The 23,500-nt window shown below is 47.0% G+C and overlaps 1 protein-coding gene across 1 annotated transcript; it reads right to left on the bottom strand.

Moving 5' to 3' along the window:
- Positions 1 to 2,050: 2,050 nt before the first annotated feature.
- Positions 2,051 to 21,471, bottom strand: WHAMM (WASP homolog associated with actin, golgi membranes and microtubules). Its single transcript, XM_021680684.1, has 10 exons — positions 20,815 to 21,471; positions 19,518 to 19,691; positions 17,010 to 17,160; positions 15,243 to 15,412; positions 14,024 to 14,189; positions 11,037 to 11,224; positions 9,672 to 9,758; positions 9,329 to 9,424; positions 4,984 to 5,461; positions 2,051 to 2,871 (listed from the first exon to the last, which is right to left on the bottom strand). The coding sequence occupies exons 1-10, from the start codon at positions 21,400 to 21,402 to the stop codon at positions 2,576 to 2,578; spliced, it is 2,394 nt and encodes a 797-aa protein (XP_021536359.1). The 5' UTR covers positions 21,403 to 21,471; the 3' UTR covers positions 2,051 to 2,575.
- Between the last annotated feature and the right edge of the window lie 2,029 nt (positions 21,472 to 23,500).

The following is a 23,500-nucleotide window of genomic DNA, read 5'->3' as shown; positions in this document are numbered from 1 at the left end:
GAAGGAGAGCCCGAGAGATGAGTGACCACTGGCTTCGGAGAGAAACGAAGACCCCCGCCAGTGAACGCAGGTGGCCTCTAGAAACGGGAAGGGGCAGGGAAACAGGCTCTCCTCTCGAGCCTCCAGAAAGGAACACGGCCCCACTGACACCCTGAGGTCAGCCCCGTGGGGCCCGCGCAGACTTGGGACCTACAGAACGGTAAGACGACGATCTGTGGGACGTCTCCGGTTTGTGGCGGTTTGTTATGGCCGCAGCAGAAAACCAGTATGCTCCTCCCGTGAGTTTACGTACCTAAGACTCGCGAAGCTCTGCTGTGTAAGTTCTTTCGCCTACACGGTTTCACGTGGGTGGTCGTGAATGGAAAACCTCTTGATCCTAGCACTTGCTACCACGTGCTTGATTCCCCTGCTCAAATCCTGGAGAGGGAGCGAATGACCGCGTGAGCAGGTAAGTCCGATTGGCTCAGCTCCTCTTTTTTCCCCTGCAGGACACCCCCAAGGATGCTGCCCGTGTGGACCACTATCCTGGACCAGCTTTGGCCAGAGGGCCCGTCCCAGGTAGAAAACATGGCCTCGGTGGGCTGCGCTTGTGGCCAGGGCTGCGGGTGGGGAGGCAGCGTGGGTGGTGTCAGGGACAAGGCGCCGTGGCCCGAGGGGAGGCGCAGGAAGACACATGGGACTGGCACTGAAGGATGGGTGTGCATTTGCCAGGATGAGGAGGCAGGGGGCATCCCAGGCACTTGGGCTTCAGCTGGGGCAACTTGGTGCCGAGTACAAACTGCAGGAGGGGCAGGGCTGCCCAGGGGACAGCAGCGAGGTCCCTGAGGACTCGAGGGCTCGGTCTCCAGTCCCCTGCAGGCCGCTGAGGGGCTGGGGAGCTGGGAAGGCGGGTGGAGAGTGATGGGGGCGCAGGGAGAGCAGGTTGGGACATTGGAAGTTAGGCAATGGGAGGGAACGCTCGTCCCTCTCCTTGGCTCTGAATTCCCTGAGGCCAGAGTCTGGGCTGAATTCAACACTTGGCTGGAAGAAGGGGGCGAAGGGGGAAATGAGGGGGAGGAGGCTCCAGAGAAGGGGAAGTTTTGATGCACAGAGCACAGTCTGGTGAGGAGGTTTAACTGGGAGAACTCTCTTTGGAAAAGGATCCTATTTCCGAAGGCTTCTTGTCTTTGGCAGCCCTTACAAAGCTTATTCTGAGAATTATCCATGCGTGAGTAAGTCTCAAGGTAGTGAAATTACAATGATTAAAATAAAAACAATACCAAACTGCAAAGTAAGCATAGGGAAGTCCAGCAAAGCTTTGGCTTTGCCATTTTTTAAAATACCAGTTTCTTTCCAGAGAACCGTGCTAAGCTTGGCCTGTGTGTGCTGGGGCAGGAGGCCTGAGGATTTGCCTCGGGTTTGGGACTGAGGGCCAGCAGGTGGCCGGAGGGGGAGCAGCAGAGCCTGGGCTGTGAGTGCAGAGCGCACACATTCACGCACTGGAGCTGGATTCGGGTTGGCCCCTCTTGAGGTCGGGGAAGGCAGGACACGGGACAGACCTGTGGGCGACCTGACAGTGGCCACACATGGAGGTCGAGGCTGCAGCTGCAGAAGAAGGTGCCCAATCCCTCCAGCGGAGGCCCCTCAGGCCTGACTCTATGAGGATGTATTAGTTAAGAAGAATCTGGAAGTGGGAGGGGTTTTGGTAAATAACTTTTCTTTGGAAACAAAGGAAGGTCGATGCATCTCGTTCTGTGGAAATCCAGGATGGCCAGGGCAAGGGTGAGGCTTCTGAGGTTAGTGGGGGTACTCTGGACAGTCTGAGAAATGAGCACACTGCCTTGTGTTGACCCCTTCCCCTTCCTGAATTCAACACAAAGCAAGGAGGAAAGGTCCCAACATGAGACTTCAGTTCCTGAGGGGAACATTATTCCCCCACCCTTAGTAACTGCTTAAACAAATATCTGAAATCTCGTTAAAAACTTTAAACCACCCCTGCCCCCGCCAGGCAGGGACAGCTGTGTTCGGATATTACGTTTTCTGTCCGCATGAGTGACACTGATCCTTTGTAAATAGTTCTTTATTATGAGTTTATATAGCGCTTGATACATAAAATATATTTTATTTAAAATAGTTAAACTATTTCCAGGCTATAAGCAGCTTGTTCTGCTTCTTGCTAAAATCGTGTTCACATTCCAGCCCTCCGATGGGAGGAGACCACTACTCCACACAAACAGGAAGACCCGGTCAGTAGCTGAACGGCGTCCTTACCATAGTGCTAGCAACTTCTTTTCGGAATAAGGGAATGATTCTAGATAATCCTTGGTGAAAAATAAATGCTATTCTCTTAGGCCAGTAATAACGTGGGTTCCTAGATCCCAACTCCAGTTTGGCGTGTGGAAGTCACCACCCCTTGACCTCCTGCCCTGATTGCAAGAGCCACGGCATTCCAGAAAAGCTGCAAGCCTCACGCCAGGCCCTCCTCGGCTCTCGGGCTGTCACGTGGCTGGCGGCCCCGTTCACAGACTTCTAGAGCACAGGTCTGGGTCTGCGGCACCTCATTCAAGCGCAGGGAGCCCGCGGCGGTGGAGAGGGCTCAGCGGTCCCACTCGTCGCCGGGACCCTGCTCCTCGCTGTCCTCCTCCTCCGAGTCGGCGGACACTCTCTTGATTCTTTGGAGTGCCGCCTTGATACTTCTCTCCAGGTCGCTGGGCGGCTTGTTCCTGGGGCTCAGGCCGAGGCCGGAGTGAACTTTCTTCAGCTTGACCCCCCGCCGGATGGCGGCCAGAAGCTGCTCGTTGAAGGAGGCGTGGGGAGGGGTCAGAGCGGGCGCGTCCACCCTCTGCAGAGGGCTTGTGCCCCTCCGGGAGGCCAACACTTCATCCATGGATCCTGAAATGGAGCAGACAGAGCAGGTCTGATCAGGAAACCATACTATCTCCACCCAAGATGCCAGGACGTTCAGTCACACACCAGTCAATAATGCGATTTCAGCACATCGTCGTTCCATTACACAGATGCTTCGATTACCGGCCAGGAAGGCCAACCCCAGGCTCCGTGTGAGCGCAGGGTCATCCCTCCTGCCAACCCCTGGCCGCTCCCTGGCCGCCCCGTCCTCGAAGCCGCAGCAGCTCGGAGGCACGGTCACGCACACGTGTCCTCACAACGGCTGCTTTTCAAGACACCGAGGTTATCTGTGTGCTCCTGAAGCCTGGGGGATCCCTGGGCTACGGATAATCTGACCCAGTGTGTGGGACAGCGGCGCGCAGGCTCTGGAAATTGTATCTCCTCCAGTCTGCTTCCTACTCTTCAGAAAATCTTTTCCTACTGGGCACCCGCCGTGTTTCTCTGACTTCACTCTTGGGTGTGTCAGTGGTGACTCGTTCTGTGACAGTGACAGGAGGAGGTTTGCACACAGAGGCTGAAAGGAAGCTCATCCATGACAGTGAGCCTGGAGGAGGCGGCGCTGGGACCTCTCCGCACGCACCGCCTTCGTCCCCCCACCCCCACCCCCCCCCCGGGAGTTACCTGAGCCAACGGGCAGCTTCTACCTGGGAACGTGCAAAATGCTGTCAAAACACAAATGAGATCAGAGTCTCAAGGCCTTGGTGAGGAGAAGCCATTTTTACTCAGGCACCTTGAGACCCCCGAGGGGGTAAAATCCGTGACCACCTGCTGGAGATGGGGGCGGGGCTGTGGCCCCTAATGTAGAGATCTGGTGGGGGGGGGTGTCCTGCAGAAGGAGGAGGAGTTCCTGGTTTGGGATGGAGAAGCCAGGCGAGGACTGACAAAATACTATTTCATTTTAGATTTAAATCCATGATAGTTCCCTTCCAGGAGTAAGAAGACCAAGTGTCACAGTCTGGGGCATTTTCAGGGGCTAAGTCACATCTTCTGATTCTTTGCAGTGAAATGAGGCGCTATGCGTGTGCTGAGTAGGGCCTCGCGACACCGCGTCTGCGTTAGCCCTGAGCTGGGATGAGCGCCCCCACCCGAGGTCTGCCCACACCCAAACTGCAGGCCGAGGCGTGCATGCTCTTGCTCCTCATTCACACTATGTTGTTGCAAACCCCATGCAGATGGGCCGGTTGGTCTCCATCTAAGAGTGTGGCCATTTTCATTTGTACCTGCTTCTGGGTACGGTGAGACTGTGAATTCAGAATCACTGGAACCACAGTTTGGAACGGTTCTGTTTAGATGGTCCACACTGCCTACTGCAGCAGCCTTGCCCATCCTCAGTGGAGGCGCTTAGACACAGTCTTTGTAACAGAGGTCCACAGAATTCTGGGATTTATCTAACCACCTCCCCCCTGCCCAAAGCAGTAGGCTCTGAGTCTGGGCAGAGGGATTTAAGCCAGTCTCCCCAAGAGTCAATGTATCAGCCATAATTAGAACTACAAGTCAGAGTGACAGCCCTCGTTCAACAAAGAATATTCATGTGTATTCAGTGTATTGTACTTGCAAAGGCAAAACGGGGTCTGCTGGTTTTTTTGACCACTTCATTTTAGAAAGATCTTCCAAAATACGGATTCTCAGTCTACCAGTCTGTAAGAACAGCCTTCTGTATTCTAATGTTCCTCGACAATAATTCCCAACCAATGTTCAGCTTAAAATGCAACAACTAAATTCTGTAAATGACTCAGAGATGCAACAGTAGGCTTAAGCAATACCGAGAAAAATCCCAGTGGCAGAAATCAAACGCATACTCGTGTCTTAAGAACCTGAAACGGGGGATTCTTTAACAGCAACCCCAAGTCATGGGACCATTAAATGTACAGAGATTGTTTCCTCAAGATGAGTTAGTGTTAGCGTTTAGCAAACTCAGATTCAGCCTGTGCTAACTCTGCAATAAGAGAGCGATAACTTAAGGCAGCCAATGCTGGAGAATTTTAAGACTATAGAGAATTCTGCAAAAGATTTTGATTTGAGGGTGACTGCTCCTACAGCGAGAATGCTCCAGCCAGCCACTCGAGAACTGAGCGGGCACAGAACCCCAGCAGTTACCTGGGACTTCGAAACCGGCTGAGGAATAATGTGCTCTTCCAGCGGACGGCTTGGACGATTCGCACACCAGGGGACGTGGCTCATCGGCTGTTACTAGAGTCCTCAAGTGTAAGTTCTGGAGATTCGTGGACGGAGAAAAAGAAAAGGGCCCAGCAGGGAAGGGCAGTGGGGGAGGGGGAGGCGGTGGGGGAGGGGGCGGCGGCGGGGGAGGGGGAGGCGGCCGTGACAGCTCCTCACTAGATCTGCAGTGTGTTTGATCACCAACAGCAACAGAGCTCTGGACAGTATTTCCAGAGCTGTGTGGATCCTCGGGGGTTTGCGCATTACTGACTTCAGAGAGGGGCCCGCTTCGGGCCTCCCCAGAGGACGGATGGCTTCCGGTGGCCAGCGGAGAGGTCTGTGGGGAAGGCCCACGTGGCAGGCATGGAGCTGCAGGTTCTGAGCAAGGGGTCTTTAGTACAGACCCACCTGGACATCTCTGAAAAGGAAACACTCCTGTGAGAAACTTGCCACAGTGCAAACCGTCAGAATGCTCAGAATGCGGAAACGTGCTGTAAGTAAACGCCAACCCGCCTCTGCATGGATGGTTCTCATTTGCAACGTGGCTCCTTCTCACTCTGGACAGCCACCCTTGCTCCTAAATCTATGCCTAGGGAATAAGTATTCCTTTGATATATAATGCTTCCTCTGCAATAAAATAAATATATGAAAATATGTACATATATGAAAACATTCAGTTTTAGTATAAAAATAAGACTCGAAGTAACAATTGGAAGTTAGCTGAGAAAATGATGGTGAATCTATTTAAAATATTAGGAAGCAACGAAAAATCAAACAGTACACAAAGTTGGTGAAACATTCTTAAAAAATACAGATGATAACAGTGTTACGTTTATAACCATGTAAAACAACAGCTGTATGAAAAATTCCCCCCGAGTGGACCTCAAAGTGACAGGTGTAACATGTCTCTGCTCTTATTTTTAGGTTTAGAGTAGATTTTATAATTTAAAAATGTAAATTTATTTTTTTTTAATTTTATTTATTTGAGAGATCTAGAGAGCACAGCAGGGGGAGCGACAGAGGGAGAAGCAGGTTCCCTGCTGAGCAGAGAGCCCAACACAGGGATCCCAGCACCCCAGGATCGTGACCTGAGCTGAAGGCAGACGCTTAACCGACTGAGCCACCCAGGTGCCCCTAAGAATATAAATTTAAAACATTCTGGTCTCTCGGGTATTAACTTTGATAAAGAAAAACATAACCTTACCAAAAAAACGAATCTTGAGTGGTGGGAGGGTGGTCCCTAATGAAGGCATTAACTAGCCAATGAAACACATAAAATGTAAATACTACGTAGCCATTAGAATGACCTAGATTTATATATATTAACATGAATACATTTCAAAAATGTAATTTAAGGTGGAAAAAAACTGGCAGAGGCTGTATGTAATGTGATACTAATGTAAACTTAGTAGTAATACACCGTAAGTGTAATTCATGATAAAACAAAGAGTCAGGCATACCTTATCTTATTGCACTTTGCTTTATTTCACTTTGCAAATAATGCATTTTTTTATAAATTGAAGGTATGTGGCATCCCTGTGTCAGACAAGTCTATCGGGGCCATCTTTCCAACAGCATTTGCTCACTTCATGTCTCTGTATCACATTTTGGCAATTCTTGCAACATTTCACATGTTTTCATCATTACGTTTGTTATGGTGATATGTGATCAGTGATCTTTGATGTTACTATTACATTTGTTTTGGGAGGGGCCCCTGGGTGGCTCAGTTGGTTAAGTGTCTGCCTTCGGCTCAGGTCATGATCTCAGGGTCCTGGGATCGAGCCCTGCATTGGGCTCCCTGCTCAGCGGGGAGTCTGCTTCTCCCTCTCCACAACTTGTGCTCTCGTGCTCTCTCCAGATAAATACAATCTTTAACAACGAACAACTGTTTTGGGACACCCAAACTGTGCCCGTGTAAGACAGTCAACTTCATCATGGTCTTGTTCTAGGAAACGGCCACAGCCCACCTTCAGCGGCCACCACCCTGAGCCGCCAGTGACCTGGAGGCAAGACCCTCCACCGGCAGAAAGACTACCACTAGCTGAAGGCTCAGACGATTGCATTTTGAGCAGTGAGGTACTTTTAAATGAAGGTATGTACATGGTGCTTTGCACACTTAACAGATGACAATATAGTATAATCATCACTTTCATATGCGCTAGGATACCAAAAACTTCACTTGCCTCACCTTCCTGGGGGGTCTGACCCCTGCACAGTCTCCCTCCCGCATTTCTCTAAGTCTTCCCACAGCAAACAGGAAAGCGCTGGCAGCAAGACCCAGACCTCACCAATGCAGTCAGTCGCTATCATGTAGTGACTATGTGACATAGACAGAACTGGGGTCCCGGAAACTTCAGGCCAGACTCCAGGGGTCGTCCAACCATCCTGATGGCAGGGATGCCCAACCCCGCAGGACCCCTTCCTCGGCATCCCTGCGGCTGCAAGTCGCTGTGACTCTGGCCGGTTGAGTTCTGCCTTACGTTGCTGGGAAGTCTGTCTCCCCGGGGCTCACCCAAGACCAATTCAGCCCTTGACCTCCTAGCAGCCCCTCAGATATTTAAAAACAGCCTGTCTGGGCTCAGCAAGTATCACGTATCGCATGATTCACTTCCGGTGTTCTGCTCCTACTTCCTTCCTTCCAAATGTGCTCGAGTTGGCTCTGTCCCCAGTGAGGGGGCGCTTCTTGGCAAACATGGGACCCCCTCATTCCGGAAGCGGCTTCCGTTTGTGCATCTTACAAACGCACGGGCTTTCCCGCAGCTTCACCACAGTGACTGGTGGAAGGCTGAAGGGAACTAAATGCTCAAGCTTCTTTCCCTGCGTTGAGACCCCACGCACTCTGCACCCCTGTCCACCACCCTCTGGAGAAGGATGCACCTTGTCCAAGGACCAAAAAACCTGCACTTTAGACCAACGTGAGGTCAGTGGGTTTGATATTTTCACTCCCTGTTCCAGTCTGTTGAGAGCGTAGGTCCTGTCACCCTCCATCAGTCTACGCCTCCCATCTCCACATGTGAAAAGTGGTCATTGATCAGCCAGTTCGAGGCTAAAGAGCCGGCCTTGCACCCCCAGATCCGTCCTCCATCCTGACTGCACCCCATTCACCAGCACCCTCCAGTAAGAGCTGACCGACCGGTCGTCCTGCACACATTTGCTTGGTTTTCATCTGGTTTTTACACGGCATCCCTCCTCCTCGGTCTTCCCACTTCCAGAGGTGCAGTCTGGGCATTCGTGACTTTCAGAAGCTCCCCAGCTGATTCTGATGTGCTGCTTGGGCAGGAGAAGGCATATAAGCCTAAGCCAAGTGTAGCCGCTCGGGGCCGCAGGGTTAAGAAGTAAATGAGAATGAATGTACATGTTAGCACCGGGCCGGTATACAGTAGGTGCTCATTAATGATCAGAGTAGTAAGCACATCAGAAACAAGTTGAAGTCAGTGTGTCCTGATTTATCACTCCAGTGGTCCCTTTTCTTGTTGGCATCTCAGCACACCTTCAGTACCTTATTCGAGAATTTTGTCTGGGTGCGGGTAAGCTCTCCTTTTGGGGGCAGCTACAGACTTGGGTCTTTGTGAAGGTGTGTGTTGTAGATGTGTGATGAGGATGGATTTATGTTTTATCCATTTATATTAAACAATGTTTAACACTGTTTTTAAATAAGTAGCTATTTACTTTCCTTTTAAACCTATTCAGCTTTTCACAGAGCACTTTACTGTGTCACTATGCTCTCTTGACTGCATTTTAGAGAATTCTTTATTACAAGTGAGGAAAAAGCGAGTTAAAGTTGAGGCCAGTTTACCTGTTCTCAATTTTTCTGGCTGGGCAACACCACGGCGGGCAGAGTCCGCACCACTGGGGCAGGAGGGGAGAGCAAGAACCCTGGTGCACAGCAGCGTCAAAAACTGCTTAATATTCTAATATTTTCGGGGCGCCTGGGTGGCTCAGTCGTTAAGCGTCTGCCTTCGGCTCAGGTCGTGATCTCAGGGTCCTGGGATCGAGCCCTGCATCGGGCTCCCTGCTCAGCGGGGGGCCGCTCCACCCTCTCCCTCTGCCCCTCCCTCCAGTTGTGTGTGTGTGCTCGCTCACTCTCTCTCAAATAAATAAAAATCTTTTAAAAAATATTCTAATATTTTTGTTTTTTATTTCTACACTAAAAATAATGGCGTTTGGGGAACATTTTGTGTTCCAAATAATCTGTTCGTAATACTTGACACTCTTCTCCCAGCATGGGTGATCTTCATTTATTTCTCCAGAAAATGCAGGTGAGGTGACTATTTCTAGAACTTACCTCTTTAAATGCTCTCAACCGCTGGAGTGTTTTTTTGCGTTCCTGGTTTATCCATTCTCTTTTCTTTTGCTCCTCTTCTTTCATCTTGTCTCTTTTCTATATTTAAAGAAACATATGTTTGTACATTTCTCAAAGTAGAAGTCTTGAGAAAGAAAGGGTCCGTGACCCGACGCTGGCGCCTGCCCCCGCCCGACTCCCGTGCCCCCTCCGCAGGCTGCAGGGCTGGACTGCAGGCTCCCCAGGAACAAGCCTGCCCCCATCCAGGGCAGGGGAGTTCCACTGTCCAGATTTAAGCCAGTGTGTCACGTGATGCAAACAAGACATGTTCTCTTCAACCACTTACCACCTGGATACTATGATGCTGATGAAAATGTTTCCTACTATCTTCAGCCAACTGCAGTCGGAGCCGATGATTCTCTTTGCACTGATCCTGGGGGAACAAGACAAGTCACCTGCACGTTGTGTTACCGTGGGCTCTAGCAGAGCGGTTCAGCAGAAGGAGGCACTGTGTGCTGTCGTGTGAGGCATTCATTCTCAAGAGTTTCTGGCGTGGCTCCAGGGTCCCGCCTCCCCTCAGTCACAGGGCCCTTGCTGACAGGCTATTTACAGGGATCGACGGCACCTGGTGGTAAGGACCACAGCTGATTCAGTGCCGTGAAAGATGGAAAAGCAAAGCCCCCAAGTGGAAATGAGGGGACACACAGACATCCCCTGTGCTGAAATGGCATGTGTCCTAAGAATCTGTTTCCATGTGATTGTTTTAAACACATCTCCCCATAATATTACAACAGTAATTACATTTCCGAACATACCTACACAACCATATCCAACCCACAAATACCTAGAAAATTATATTAAAAACTGTGGTTTAGGGCGCCTGGGTGGCTCAGTCGTTTAGCGTCTGCCTTCGGCTCAGGTCATGATCCCAGTGTCCTGGGATCGAGCCCCACGTAGGGCTCCCTGCTCAGCGGGAAGCCTGCTTCTCCCTCTCCCTCTCCCCCTGCTTGTGTTCCCTCTCTCGCTGTGTCTCTCTCTGTCAAAAAAGAAATAAAAATCTTAAAAAAAAAAAACCAAACAAACTATATTTTAACTGTGTTGAATCATTCTTGGTATATTACCTTTTATGTAATCATGGAGTTTTTAAAAATTAAGAAAAAATCACTCCCAAATATAAGGATTGATATGAGCTGAATATTCTTTTTTTAGATTTAAAAAAAAATTTTTTTTAAGTCCTCTCTACACCCAACATGGGCCTCAAACTCACAACCCCAAGATCAAGAGTTGCATGCTCTACTGACTGAGCCAGCCAGGCGCCTCGTTATTTCTAATATTCTATAATCAATAATTTACAATAGAATAAATTTTAGAATGTACTATAGCTGATTATTAGACATTTCTACCTACCATGATCTTTAAAATACCTGTGTATACAGCAGGCATTCGACAAAACAGTTGTTGAATGGATTAATCAAAATCTAGAGATTATGATAAATGCTTAGACCCCAAAAGAAACAGAATCCTTTAAAAAAAAATGTAAATATATTTGTAGCCACTGATAGCTATATAAACACACCAGAAGTTAATCGCCGTATTGGTAGAAAGCCTGCCTTTCAATATTTGTATTGAAAAATACAAGTATTTTCAATACTTTATTTTCCATAGGAGTTGTCCTGGATGGGGAAGGAAAGAGGGCGGGCAGGCCGCCTACCTGCCTGTTCCTGAGACGGGCTCTCCGGGCGCAGAGCCCGCCCCGCTGGGACTCCAGACGCTGGTACTGCCGGCTCAGCTCTCTCACCTGCACGGCCCTGTCCCCCGGCAGCCCCGGCACGCCATCCAGGGCTCCCAGCTCCTCTGGACTTTCACACGGGTCGTAATAGACAACTTCCTCCTCTTTATCTAGAAACATATTGATGACGTTCTTAAAACATGGTTGGGTATAAAAAAAATAACACATAAAAATACTTTAAATGTAAGAAAGATGACTTGTACCAGGGAGAGCCACAATTAACGTGTGTGTACACGTACACACAGCCACAGCCACACATTATCAGTAACACAGACTAAGAAGACATTTTCCATGTGATGGAAATAGAATTTTAATGGCAACACAGTATTCTCTAATTTGAGCATTCTGTATTGTTAGAATATTCCAGGGTTCCATTATTATCAATTTCACGGTGATGAACATCTGAACATAAAATTGCGTACATTTTTTTTTTTAAGATTTTGTTTATTTATTTGACAGCGAGAGACACAGTGAGAGAGGGAACACAAGCAGGGGGAGTGGGAGAGGGAGAAGCAGGCTTCCTGCTGAGCAGGGAGCCCGATGCGGGGCTCGATCCCAGGATCCTGGGATCATGACCTGAGCCGAAGGCAGTCGCTTAACGACTGAGCCACCCAGGTGCCCCTCTGCGTACATTTTTACTACTTCTTTAGAAGATGAATGTCAGGGCTCTTGATAATCAGCATTCAGTGGCCCTCCAGAAAGGCAACCTACATTCTACCAACAGTGTGGCGTTAAGATGCCTTAAAGATATTTAATCTTGATTACATACATATTTTTAAAAGTACATGCTGCTTGTAACAAATCCCAGCCCTACAGAACTGAATAAAATAGAAAGTGGAATTTTCTTCTTCCTTTCCCAAACCTTTGGAATCCCATTCCTGGAGGAGAACATTATGAACGATTTGGCATGCATCTTTCCGGATTAACTTTTTAAATAGGATTTTCCCCTAAATATGTAAAATACTTATAACCTGAAATTACTGTAAAGTTTTTTGAATACCTAGGATTAAATTAAATGTTTAGATTCAGTATGAAGAAAATCATTATGCTTGGAGGAACCTGAGGGGGAGAAAAAGCCTTCAGTAAAAGGATACATGATCTTGGATGGGAAGATTCAAAATTGCAAAGATGATTCCCCAAATTAATCTCTAATTTTAAGCATAATCCCAATAAAAATTCCAAGGAGTTCTGGTTTTGGGGGGGGGGTTGTTTTGTTTTTTCACCAAAAAAACAAACAGATTTTTTTTGGTTTGGAACTTGCCAAAATGATTCTAAAGTTCGTCTGGAAGAATAAAGGAATGAGAAGAGTCAGAAAACCTTAGGAAAAGCAGAGTACTGAGGGAGGTACCTGTTGTCCATACACTAAAATGTACATCCAAGTACAGTGATAAGAACATATGGGACCGGCACCGGAAGCCACTCATGAACTAGCGAAAAGAATAATGCATAATCAGATTAAAATAAATGTAATAATTCTGGATATGAGATAGGAAGCCATCAAAGCACTTGGGGAAAATGTTTTCAAAATCAGTGACTGGGACTACCTAGCAATTTGGGGGGTAGGTTAGATTCCTACCTCACATCAAAATTAATTTAACCTGGATTAAAGAGCTAAGTGTTTTGTGTTTTTTTTTAAATCACAAACATACTAAAAGAAAACATCAGTAAAATGTTGATAAGTTTGGGGATGAGGAGCACTTTGCCAGGTGTAACAACAAACACAGAAAGCAGATCAGACTTCCTAAAAATGAAGTACTTCTTCAAGGCAAGAAAAAGCAAATGATGGGGAGAAATTCTTTGCAACCCAGGACAGATAATAGAGTAATAGCCTCAGTATGGAAAGGGAACATTCCAAAGAAAAATGGGCAAAGACCATGGATAGACAGTTAATAAAAGAAATACAGACGGCCAGTAAACATGCAAAATCGTGCCTGCCATGCTTGTGATTAAATACATGAAAAGTAGAGGATGTCATTGTTTTCAATCAAGTAGGCAAGAACTTAAAAGAATGGCGTAAGTGTGGGGAAACAGTCATCATCTGCCGCGACTGTCTTTTTGCACAACCTCAGTCTAGAAGGCCGTTACGTAGTACGGAATTTGGAAATCAGAAGATAACAGAGATGAGGAAAAAATGTGCATCGGATGATTATTGTAGCATTAGCAGGTATGTGTGAACATGTGAAGTCTGCACTGTCCGTGACCCAATGATTCCACCTTTGGAAATTTATTCCAAGTAAATAATCTTGGGCGCCTGGCTGGCTCAGTTGGTTAAGTGTCTGCCTTCAGCTCAGGTCATGATGCCAGGGTCCTGGGATCAGGCTTCCTGCTCGGCGGGGTGTCTGCTTCTCCTTCTCCCTCTGCCTGCTACTCCCCCTGCTTGTGCTCTTTCTCACGCTCTCTCTCAAATAAATAAATTAAAAAAAAAAAATTCTCTCCTACACGCAAGGATGTGTAAAGGAAGGTTCTTCACCACACTGTCGTTTGCAATAGTGAAAGACTGAAAATCATGGTATATCTGTATAATCGAATACTGTGAAGCCATTAAAATGTCTGATATTTTTCTTACTTAAATGGAAAGGTGGTTATTAAATGAGGTTACTAGACAGGATATACAGTTTTGGTTTAAAAATTGATATTTACTTATGTGCATCAGTATACAAACGAAGCTCCCCAGCACACTGTTCTCACTCCATATCTGTAGGTGATGGAACTGGGAATAACCATTTTCCTTTCTTTGTTTTGTTGTGTGTTTAACTATGAATATATCACTGGAATAACAAAAATGCTAAAAGGAAACTTTAGGAAATTTCAGTAGATGTTTTAACCAACTTATAAGAATAATGTGGCTTCTATTTCCTTGAAGGTGTGATTTAGACATTTTAACATATACATTTAAATATAAATCTTACCTTTTATAAGCCTTTTAATTGAGTCCAACTGCGTTATAAGCAGTATTTCTTCATACTTTAATATCTCGAATTTAACCTCATACAGCTCTAATTGGACTTCATAATATTGTATTTCTAATTCATCTACAACATCTATATTTTTTTCTTGTTCTGGAAGATCTTCCATCTTGTTTTCATGAAAAAAGTAAGAGCAAGTTAAAATAATTAGTACACTGAAAGCTAATGTTAGATACATTTGGACAATTTTCTATTCTCTGCTTAGGACCAAATAGAAAGCGGACAGAGAAGAAACATTTTTCCATTTTAAGTAACAAAACAAAAATGCCTTATTCAATGCTTGTTACAAATACTTTAACTTACCCTTGAAACATACGAAAACATTTAGGTTTAGAGAAAAATCAATGGCAGTGAGGCATTTGCAGTGTTTCCTGCTTCAAACTCTTAACATTACAGGAAGAAATTTAAGTGGCTGTGATCCTAGGATGAAGGACCTCTCAAGTTGTGCTGAAACACTGCTTGATTGTTAAGTGTATTACCCACTTCAGTACTGAGCTCAGTGTTATTACCAGGAACATCTTACAACAGAATGTTTCAAAAGCATCTTGACCAAAAGGAAGCTTTATGGCCAACCTTCCACAGTCTAAATTCTCAGCTAGTAAAAGATGTTGGAATGAGGGCGCCTGGGTGGCTCAGGTGGTTAAGCGACTGCCTTCGGCTCAGGTCATGATCCTGGAGTCCCTGGATCGAGTCCCACATCGGGCTCCCTGCTCGGCAGGGAGTCTGCTTCTCCCTCTGACCCTCCCCCCTCTCATGTGCTCTCTCTCATTCTCTCTCTCTCAAATAAATAAATAAAATCTTTAAAAAAAAAAAAAAGATGTTGGAATGAGTAAAGCAAGAAAGGTCTCTTAACTGTGCTTGGAAAGAAAGGTGCTACCTACAAATGTAGGGTTTTCCCTCCCTCCCTCCCTTTCTCTCTCTCTCGTGTGTGTGTGTGCACATGCATGTGCATGAGGTGGGGGTAGGAAGCAGAGGGAGAAGGAATCTTAAGCAGGCTCCATGACCAGCGTGGAGCCCGACATGGGGCTTGATCCCAAGACTCTGAGATCACAACCTGAGCCGAAATCAAGAATCAGACACTCAACCCACTGAGCTACCCACGTGCCCTAAAAGTGTGTGTGTGGTTTTTTTTTCATCCAAGTTTCATTTATCTTTGTCTTACCTTTCTCTGAATTTCAGCTCTTTTGTGATTTAAACACAACTCTCTGGCTCTCATGAGCTGCAGAGTCTCTCGGGCTACCATCAGCTTGAGTTTTTCTAACCTGGGAGTTGCTGTGGCCCAGGCAGCCTGGCCAAATCTCTTCTTGTCCTGTTCCATTTGTTTCTGCATTCCTGTTGGATTGTAATTAATAAAATAAAACATGATTACAACTCATTGAAAAGGGAAAAAATTTATCCCGAGCTAATTTGTTTACTGCCTTCCACATTACTTGCAAAACATCCTTTCTAAAAGAAAAACTGTTTTATTTTAATGATTTTTTATTGTCGCAAAAATAATACATGGACATCAGTATAAAAATTTTAGATACTTTGGGGAACCTGGCTGGCTCAGTGGAGCGTGGGAATCTTGATCTTGGGGTTGTGAGTTCGAGCCCCACATTGGGTGTAGAGAATACTTAAAAATAAAATCTTTACAAAAAATGTTAGATACTTCATTTAAAAAAATAATAATAAATCATGAATCTCATCTACTTGAGGCGATGTTTCTTACATTTTGGTGCATATACATTGAGACCGTTTCTACGTCAAGCTAGACAGACAGTTTGAACCAAAAACAAAAAATAAACAAAAAACCACATAAGGGGCGCCTGGGTGGCCCAGTTGGTTGAGTGTCTGTCTTCAGCTCGGGTCACGATCCCGGGGTCCTGGGTATTGAGTTCCATGTTGTACTCCCTGCTCAGCGGGGAGTCTGCTTCTCCCTCTGCCCCTCTCCCTGCTTGTGCTCTCGCTCAAATAGATGAATAAAATCTTTAAAAAAAAAAAAAAACCCCACAAAATCATCATTCTTCTTTGTAGCTTATTTATTTCACTTACTGTATCGTGGAACTCTCACCATTTATAAAAACAGATACAGAGAATCACACTTCATAGCCACATGATGTTTCACTTTATGAATGGAACTTAACAAACTGACAGACATTAGGTTTCCTGTTTGGGGTCATCATCTACCATGACTGACTTACTCCATCAGACAGAAGTTCTTCGCCGGCCCCACTCACCCCTGCCTGTCTACGGCATTCTCTCACACCCTGTGCCCCTTCCCCTTCTGTCTCCAGCCCCCAGGCCTTCCTTAAGTTCCTCACACTCACCAAGCTCCCTCCAGCCATAGAACTTGGTGAGTGCCGTTTCTTCTGCCTGGAACACTCTTCCCTCACATTTTTTTTTTTTTTAAGATTTTATTTATTTATTTGACAGAGAGACACAGCGAAAGAGGGAACACAAGCAGAGGGAGTGGGAGAGGGAGAAGCAGGCTTCCCGCAGAGCAGGGAGCCCGATGCGGAGCTCAATCCCAGGACGCTGGGATCATGACCTGAGCCGAAGGCAGATGCTTAATGACTGAGCCACTCAGGCACCCCTCTCTTCCCTCACTTTGATGCTCTCTCAACTCCCACTGACCCTTCAGAGATCGGGCAGGCCCACTCCCCAGAGGCTTTCACTGACCTAGTGAAGGAACCTCGTGCCTCTTGGTGGCTCTCAGAGCCCCCTACTTCTCTTCTCCGTGTGGCCAGCTGCTACTGCCATCTTTCATGTGTTTGAAGGAATACATAAGATCTCTCTCCCCTCACCAGACTGTACAGTGTCTGTTAATGCTTATCCTCACATTGAATCCCTAGCTCCTGGGAAACACAGTGCCTCGTGGTCAAGAGGCACTCAAATATTTGTTGTATAAAATGAAAATGACGCACATCTTAGTATAGAATTTTATTACCTGCTAACGCTTTTACTGTTTCTTTAAAATAATTCACTGTAATGTCCTGAATAGAGACTATAGCTTCTTCAGTCTGTCTGGTCCATTCTTTGGCTTCCTTCTGCAAGGCAACTATCCTCTTAGGACCCAAATCATCCTCATCCAAGGATTTCTACAAAAGAAGGGAAAATTGTATTAGTAAGAGAGAATAGTAATGCAGAGCCACAGGAAATTGAAAGGAAATTGGTTATATGGATTATTTCAACTACTTTTATTCTTAAGATTTTATTTATTTATTTGAGAGAGAGAGAGGAGAGAGCACGAGAGGGGGAAGGGTCAGAGAGAGAAGCAGACTCCCTGCTGAGCAGGGAGCCCGATGCGGGACTCGATCCCAGGACTCCAGGATCATGACCTGAGCCGAAGGCAGCTGACTGACTGAGCCACCCAGGTGCCCCTCAACTACTTTTATTACTACTACTTAGTTAATTAAATTTCATTCATTCAGCAATTCCTTACTGAGTATGAATGAGGCTCTAAGCTAGGCACCACCTGGAAGACAAAGGAATACTCTGGGGCATGACGAAAAATAAAAACCTACTTTCACTTTGCATTACTAGAATAACATTTTCGAGACAGGAATGCTCTCAAGTTATGTTTCTCTATTAACACGTAAGTGTTTAGGGGCGCCCGGCTGGCTCAGTTGGTGGAGTATGAGACTCTTGATCTTGGGGTTGTGAGTTCAAGCCCCACGTTGGGTGTAGAGATTACGTTAAAAATAAAAAAATTTAGAAAAAACCCGCAATTGTTTAAAGGACAACTGTGTCATTAAACATTGAGCACCGGGCCTGGTACACAGCGTTCAAGTGTTAGCTGTTGCTACAGTTTCTTTTAGGGATGTGGCAGGAAGCTTTTTCAATACAGTAATTCTCTGAAGGGCAAAAATAATACAATAACCTAAAAGATAGTAAAATCTATACATTGATAATTACAACATATGCTAGTAGTCATTTAGCATCCAATTCTTCTACAAAGCTATTAATATAAGAAATACCTACAGGTTAGCCATCAGGATAATGTAAATCAAAACTACAAGACGCCATTTCACATCCACTAGGATGGCTAAAACCAAAAAGACAGACAATAACAAGTGTTGACAACAATGTGGACAAACCGGAACCCTCATTTACTGCTGGTAGGAACGTAAAATGGCACGTTTGCACTGGAAAACAGTCTCACGGTTCTTTGGAAGGGCTAAATATAGTTACCACATGACCCAGCAATTCCACTGCTAGGTATACATCCAAGAGAAATGAAAACATATGTCCACACAGAAACTTGTACACAGATGTTCACAGCAGCATTATTCCTAATAGTCAAAAAGTGAAAACAACCTAAATGTCCATGAAACAACCCAAATGTCCATCAGCTGCTAAGTGGTTAAGTAAAATGTGCGATATCCATATAGTGAATACTGTAAGACCATAGAAAGAAAGGAAGTTGTGGTACACCCTGCAGCATGGATGGACCTGGAAAACGTTTTGCGACATGAAAAGAGCCAGACACAAAGGACCACATCTTGTATGATCCCATACAAGATAAAATGCCCAGAAGCAGAAAGTAGACTGGTGGTCGCCTAGGGTCGGAGGGGGAATGGGGTTTCTTTTGGGGGTGATGAAAACGTTCTGGAGCTAGAGAGTGGTGATAGTTGCTCAAATGAATATACTAAAAACCACTGAATTGTACGCCTTAAACAGGTGAATGGTATGGTCTGTGAATTATATCTCAGTGAAGCTGTTAAAGAAAAAAAATACATAGGAAGAAAAGACTATCCAAATAATAAACTTTCAGAATAATGAGCAGAACAACTTTCTCTGGAAATTTAAGTGGCAAACAGGATACAATTTCTACAGTAGGATAGCTTGGCAGGGGCCATGAGTACCTGTGTGGAAGGCTGGCCCAGTGCAGGGGGGCAGAAATCAAGAGATCTCTCTAATGTCTTCTGATTCCAGCTGGTTGAGACCCAGGGAAGCTATTTAACCTCTCTGGGCTCTAGGTTCCTTTGTAACACTGACAGGAGAATGCCTATTCTAACTAGGGTCACTGGGTTGTTCCATAGCTCAAGGAGATAAGAGCGATGGCAATATTTACTAAAGCTTAAATTACTGAATTATGATCCAGGGCCTTGCTATTTATATTTTCATTCTGTTTCTTAGAAATCTGCATATGTCCTTAGAGGCTGAAAATAGGCTAAAGTAAATAAGCATCACATCAAAAACAAGTCATCAGCAAAGAACGTGTTTAACTCTTGGAAAGCTGCAGAAATCTTAATGTATTCAGAGATGCCCAATGTAAAATGCCTTCATTTTAAAATTAGTTTTTAAAAAATAAATTCAGTATATATATATCCTACCATCCAAACAGAAGGGTGAACCCAAGGTGCAAACACAGACCAAATCTTAAATGGGACTAAAGAAATAATATGTGACAAATAGTAAATTTGATAAAATAAAAAATATAAAGAAAACATACCAAAATACCAAGCTTACATAAAGTTGCAACTTCTCTCATATCCCTAAATGGCTTCAGCAAATACTGGAAGAACATAGTTGCCCCAGTAACTAATTCCTGGTATGCTTCATCTTCCTCTCGATAAACATTCATTAGTGCTACCATGGTGTGGGCTTTATCGTGCCCCTGAAGAACCTAGAAGACAGAATGTAAGTAGAGCTCAAGTAAGGACAGATTTATAAGATCATACCAAACAAATAAAACTAAAGAAACTTTAATGCCCTAAACTTTAATATTTAAAATACTGATTAAATTTTAAAATGCTATTGTACTCCAACCAAAAGGCTCAATAAAACAAGAATGGTTAAATTAAATCATGGTATATCTATGGCAGAATGTTATTGCTGTAATCATTCAACGGTGTGACACCCCTAACAAACTCCTTTTATAAAGCCATTTTAACTTAAAAAGCTCATTCTATATGCAGCTTAAGGAGATGTAATTTAAGATTTTGAAACGTGGCTGAATTCTTCTCCCGCACCCCCCCCCCGCCCTTCCTCAAAAGAATGCACAGAAAAATCATCCAGATTAAGAAGGGCCTACAATGAGAATGCGCAAGCTAGAAGACATGTGCAGGGTGTTAGAGCACTAAATCTTGGCCACCCGTAGTAAATTGTGGATGGACACGCTGTATTTTTTCTCCCAGACCCTTCTGGGAACTTGCGTTCCCCCTCCCCTCAAATTCTGTAAGTTTATCACTCCAACAATGAATTGTTCGGCGTCCCCCCATGACCTCTTTTAAGCTTAAAACTGCATTCCTGTTGCTAATCCAAATCGATAAATAAAGCTCACTCCCCGGCGGCTTTCCATCTGACCGAGTCTGCGTCACCTTTCCAAACCTTTCTCCTAGAGGCCCCTTCATTTTCTAAAGCAGTGGTCTCCACTGCTCCTGTCCCCGCATTCGCAGAACCGGGAAGTGTTTACATCTAGTCTGTGTTGTTGTTTCCCACATGTACTACAGCTGTTTCCGGTTCTGCTTCCGCTATTCTCTGGCAGATCCTGTTAGGACAGCCGCCTCTGCCAGCGTCTTCAGAGAAAGGGGTCGGGGGCAGGCTCCAGACGGAGAATGCACGCCCTCCCCTCCGTCCCCAGCTCCCCCACAGGTGACAGGCACCTGTCCCTGCCCCGTCCGCGCCCACCGTCCCCTGGCCCGCCGGCAGCCCGGCTCTCGGGAACACTGCACACGCACCCACCCACACCGCGCCCGCAGCCCTGCGGCGGCCCGGGCCGAGCCAGGCGGGAGGGGGCCGGCGCGTACCTGGCGCAGCCGCGCGCCCGCCGCCGTCCACCGCGCGCGCAGGGCCCTCTCCCGGAAGTCGCGCAGGCTCTCGCAGTCGGGCGCGCCGCCGTCGGCCGGGAAGAGCGCGTCGCGCACCGCCGCGCCGCCGCAGCCGCTCGCCGCGTCGCCCAGGTAGCGCTCCAGGCGCCCGCACAGCTCCTGCAGCGCCGCGTCCCCGAGGCCCGCGCGCGCCGGCCGCACCAGCGCCCACAGCCCGAGCCCCAGGCCCCAGGCCCCGCCGGCGCGCGCGTCCAGCTCCGGCGGCAGCGGCGGGAAGCAGCTCTCCAGCGGCGGCCAGAGCGCCGCCAGCTGCCGGTGCGCGCCGCGGAGCCCGGCGGCAGACAGCAGGCCTGCCCAGCTGGGAGGGGACGCGGCCGGCTCGGGCTCGGGCCGGCTCCCCTCGCGCCGCCGCCGCTGCGCTGTGCGGTCGTGACAGGTCACCGCGAACTTGCCCTCCGCGTCGTTCCAGGCCACGAGGAAGCGCAGCTGGTGCCGCTCGGGCTCGGCGAAGAGGTCCTCGCGGACCGGCACCCAGCCCTCCAAGCTGTCGGGCTGCTCGTCCTCCATGGCCTGCGGCTCAGCGGCCCGCGGACCTGGCTCGCGCGCTCCTGGCCTCCCCGCACCCCCAGGGGCCGGTGGCGGACCGAGACATTCTGGCTGGAAGGCTCTCGCGTCAGCGCCTGTCGGGCTCACCCCCGCCCCCGGCGCCTCTGATTGGCTGTCGGCCGTGGGCGGGTTCTCGGCAGCCAATGAGAAGGTCAGAAGTCTGTCTCCGTCCGGGCCCTGGGAAGCAGTCCTTGTCGCAACCCTGTCCCTGAGCCGGGGAACTTCCACTCTTGCCTCACCTTTTCCACCTTTGTACCTACTAACGTAGGAAAAGTGTTCGTTACATGAACGAGTTATCGTCTTATCCTCCTGCACTAAACTGCGAAACTCCTGAGAACGGGGACCGGCTGATTCGGTCCTTGCTCATTAGGGCGCCCATGAATACCGGAGGGTTCCTGCGCCCGAGGACGGTGCAAACTTGCTGAGACCAAACGTTAAATCAAACGTAGGAGTTAATTGGCTAAGGGCCTCTAAGCGCCAACCACTGGGTAGAAGCCATGCATCTGTTGTTACCGATTCAACAAGCTTTCATGGAGTGTCTACTGTGTGCAGGTCTGGGGCGTACACAAAAGATGTCTCTCTGTCCTCAAAGCATCCCAGGTCCCAGACCGCATGTTTACATACAGTGTGTTCCCACTCTTCTTGTTACAGCCAAAGAGACGGAGACCCCACAAAGAACCCTGTCCTAACATACACACTCAGGCTAAGAAGACCACATGGCTCCCCAAGACCTGTTGAAGGAGATGGGGAAATCTAATTTGCACGTGGGGATGGGATGTGACTTGGAGGGACTAAGACAGCCCTGGTCTGTGTCCGGGAAAGGCACCGTGCGCACCCGGAAACACAGTGCAGGCCAGCTTCCGTCCTGTGAGTGCACTGGGGGGGGGGGGGGGGGGGGGGGGCGGTTCGAGGGGGGGGGGGGGGGGAGGTGCCCCGAAAGCCCGGAGGAGGAGCCCTTCTCCGAGACTGGGCTCCTGAGGGTTAGATTCAGGAATTCAGGAACCGGTGAAAGCTTTTGAAGGTTTGGAGCTGGGGAAGCCGGAAATGAGATTTGCGGTTGCTGTTATGCCCAAAGGAAAACAACAAGAAAGCGGGGCCAGCCTGCTGCAATGGTTAGGGCATCAGTCTCCACTGAAGATGATCCCAGGGTATCTAGAAACCTCTGTGGAATGTAGCTTTAAGATCTACAGTTGCTTGTTTCAGCTCCCCCCACCCCCTTTAATGTCAGTGTGGGGCTATGGGGCCTTGGACTCAGAACTGCTGCTCTTGGCAGTCCTCTTGGAGAGAGAACCTGTTAGTTGAAGGGATTTATTTTTCCTCGAACCATTTTTAAATATATTATCTTAGCTAGTGTGATTTACTGATAATTCTTCAAGTCTGTTTTAATATCTTTTTTGTATATTTTTTACAGCATGTCTTTTTACTGTATTTGTTTTATATTATTTTATCCTTTTTAGTAGTCTTTCTAACTTATTTGCTTTATCAAAATGACATCAGCAGGGGCGCCTGGGGGGCTCAGTTGGTGAAGGGTCTGCCTTCGGCTCAGGTCATGATCTCAAGGTCCTGGGATCCAGTCCTGCATTGGGTTCCTTGCTCAGCTGGAGCCTCTTCTCCCTCAGCCCCTCCCCTGCTTGTGCTCATGCACTCTCTCTCTCTGACAAATAAATAAATAAAATCTTTTTTAAAAAAATGACACTAGCAGGATTTCTAATTACAAAAGTAATTTCTATTTCTGTGTGAGGGAAGGATGTTTGTACATTCTTAGAAAAAAATAAGGGCAAGGACCCACCAAACCTAATAATTGTTGTTACCAGCATACATGCCTGCTTTATATTCACTTTATGGTTCTTTGGTAATATTGGCCTTTTTCTAAGCCAAATACCATATATTATTTTTCAATAAAAATATTTTTAAAAATTAATAAGAGGTGCATATATAATTGTTATTAAAATAGGTACCATCAAAGATGTAAAGAAAAAAGTAAAATAACTCAAAAGAGTTAAACCCTGCTCTCATTTTATGTGTACCATTATATACAATATCATATATTATTATATAT

The sequence above is a fragment of the Neomonachus schauinslandi genome, chromosome 9 (genome assembly GCF_002201575.2).
Source record: "Neomonachus schauinslandi chromosome 9, ASM220157v2, whole genome shotgun sequence".
Classification (NCBI taxonomy): Eukaryota; Metazoa; Chordata; class Mammalia; order Carnivora; family Phocidae; genus Neomonachus; species Neomonachus schauinslandi.
The sequence above is the reverse complement of the archived record's forward strand: the minus strand, read 5'-3'. Positions and strand labels throughout refer to the sequence as shown.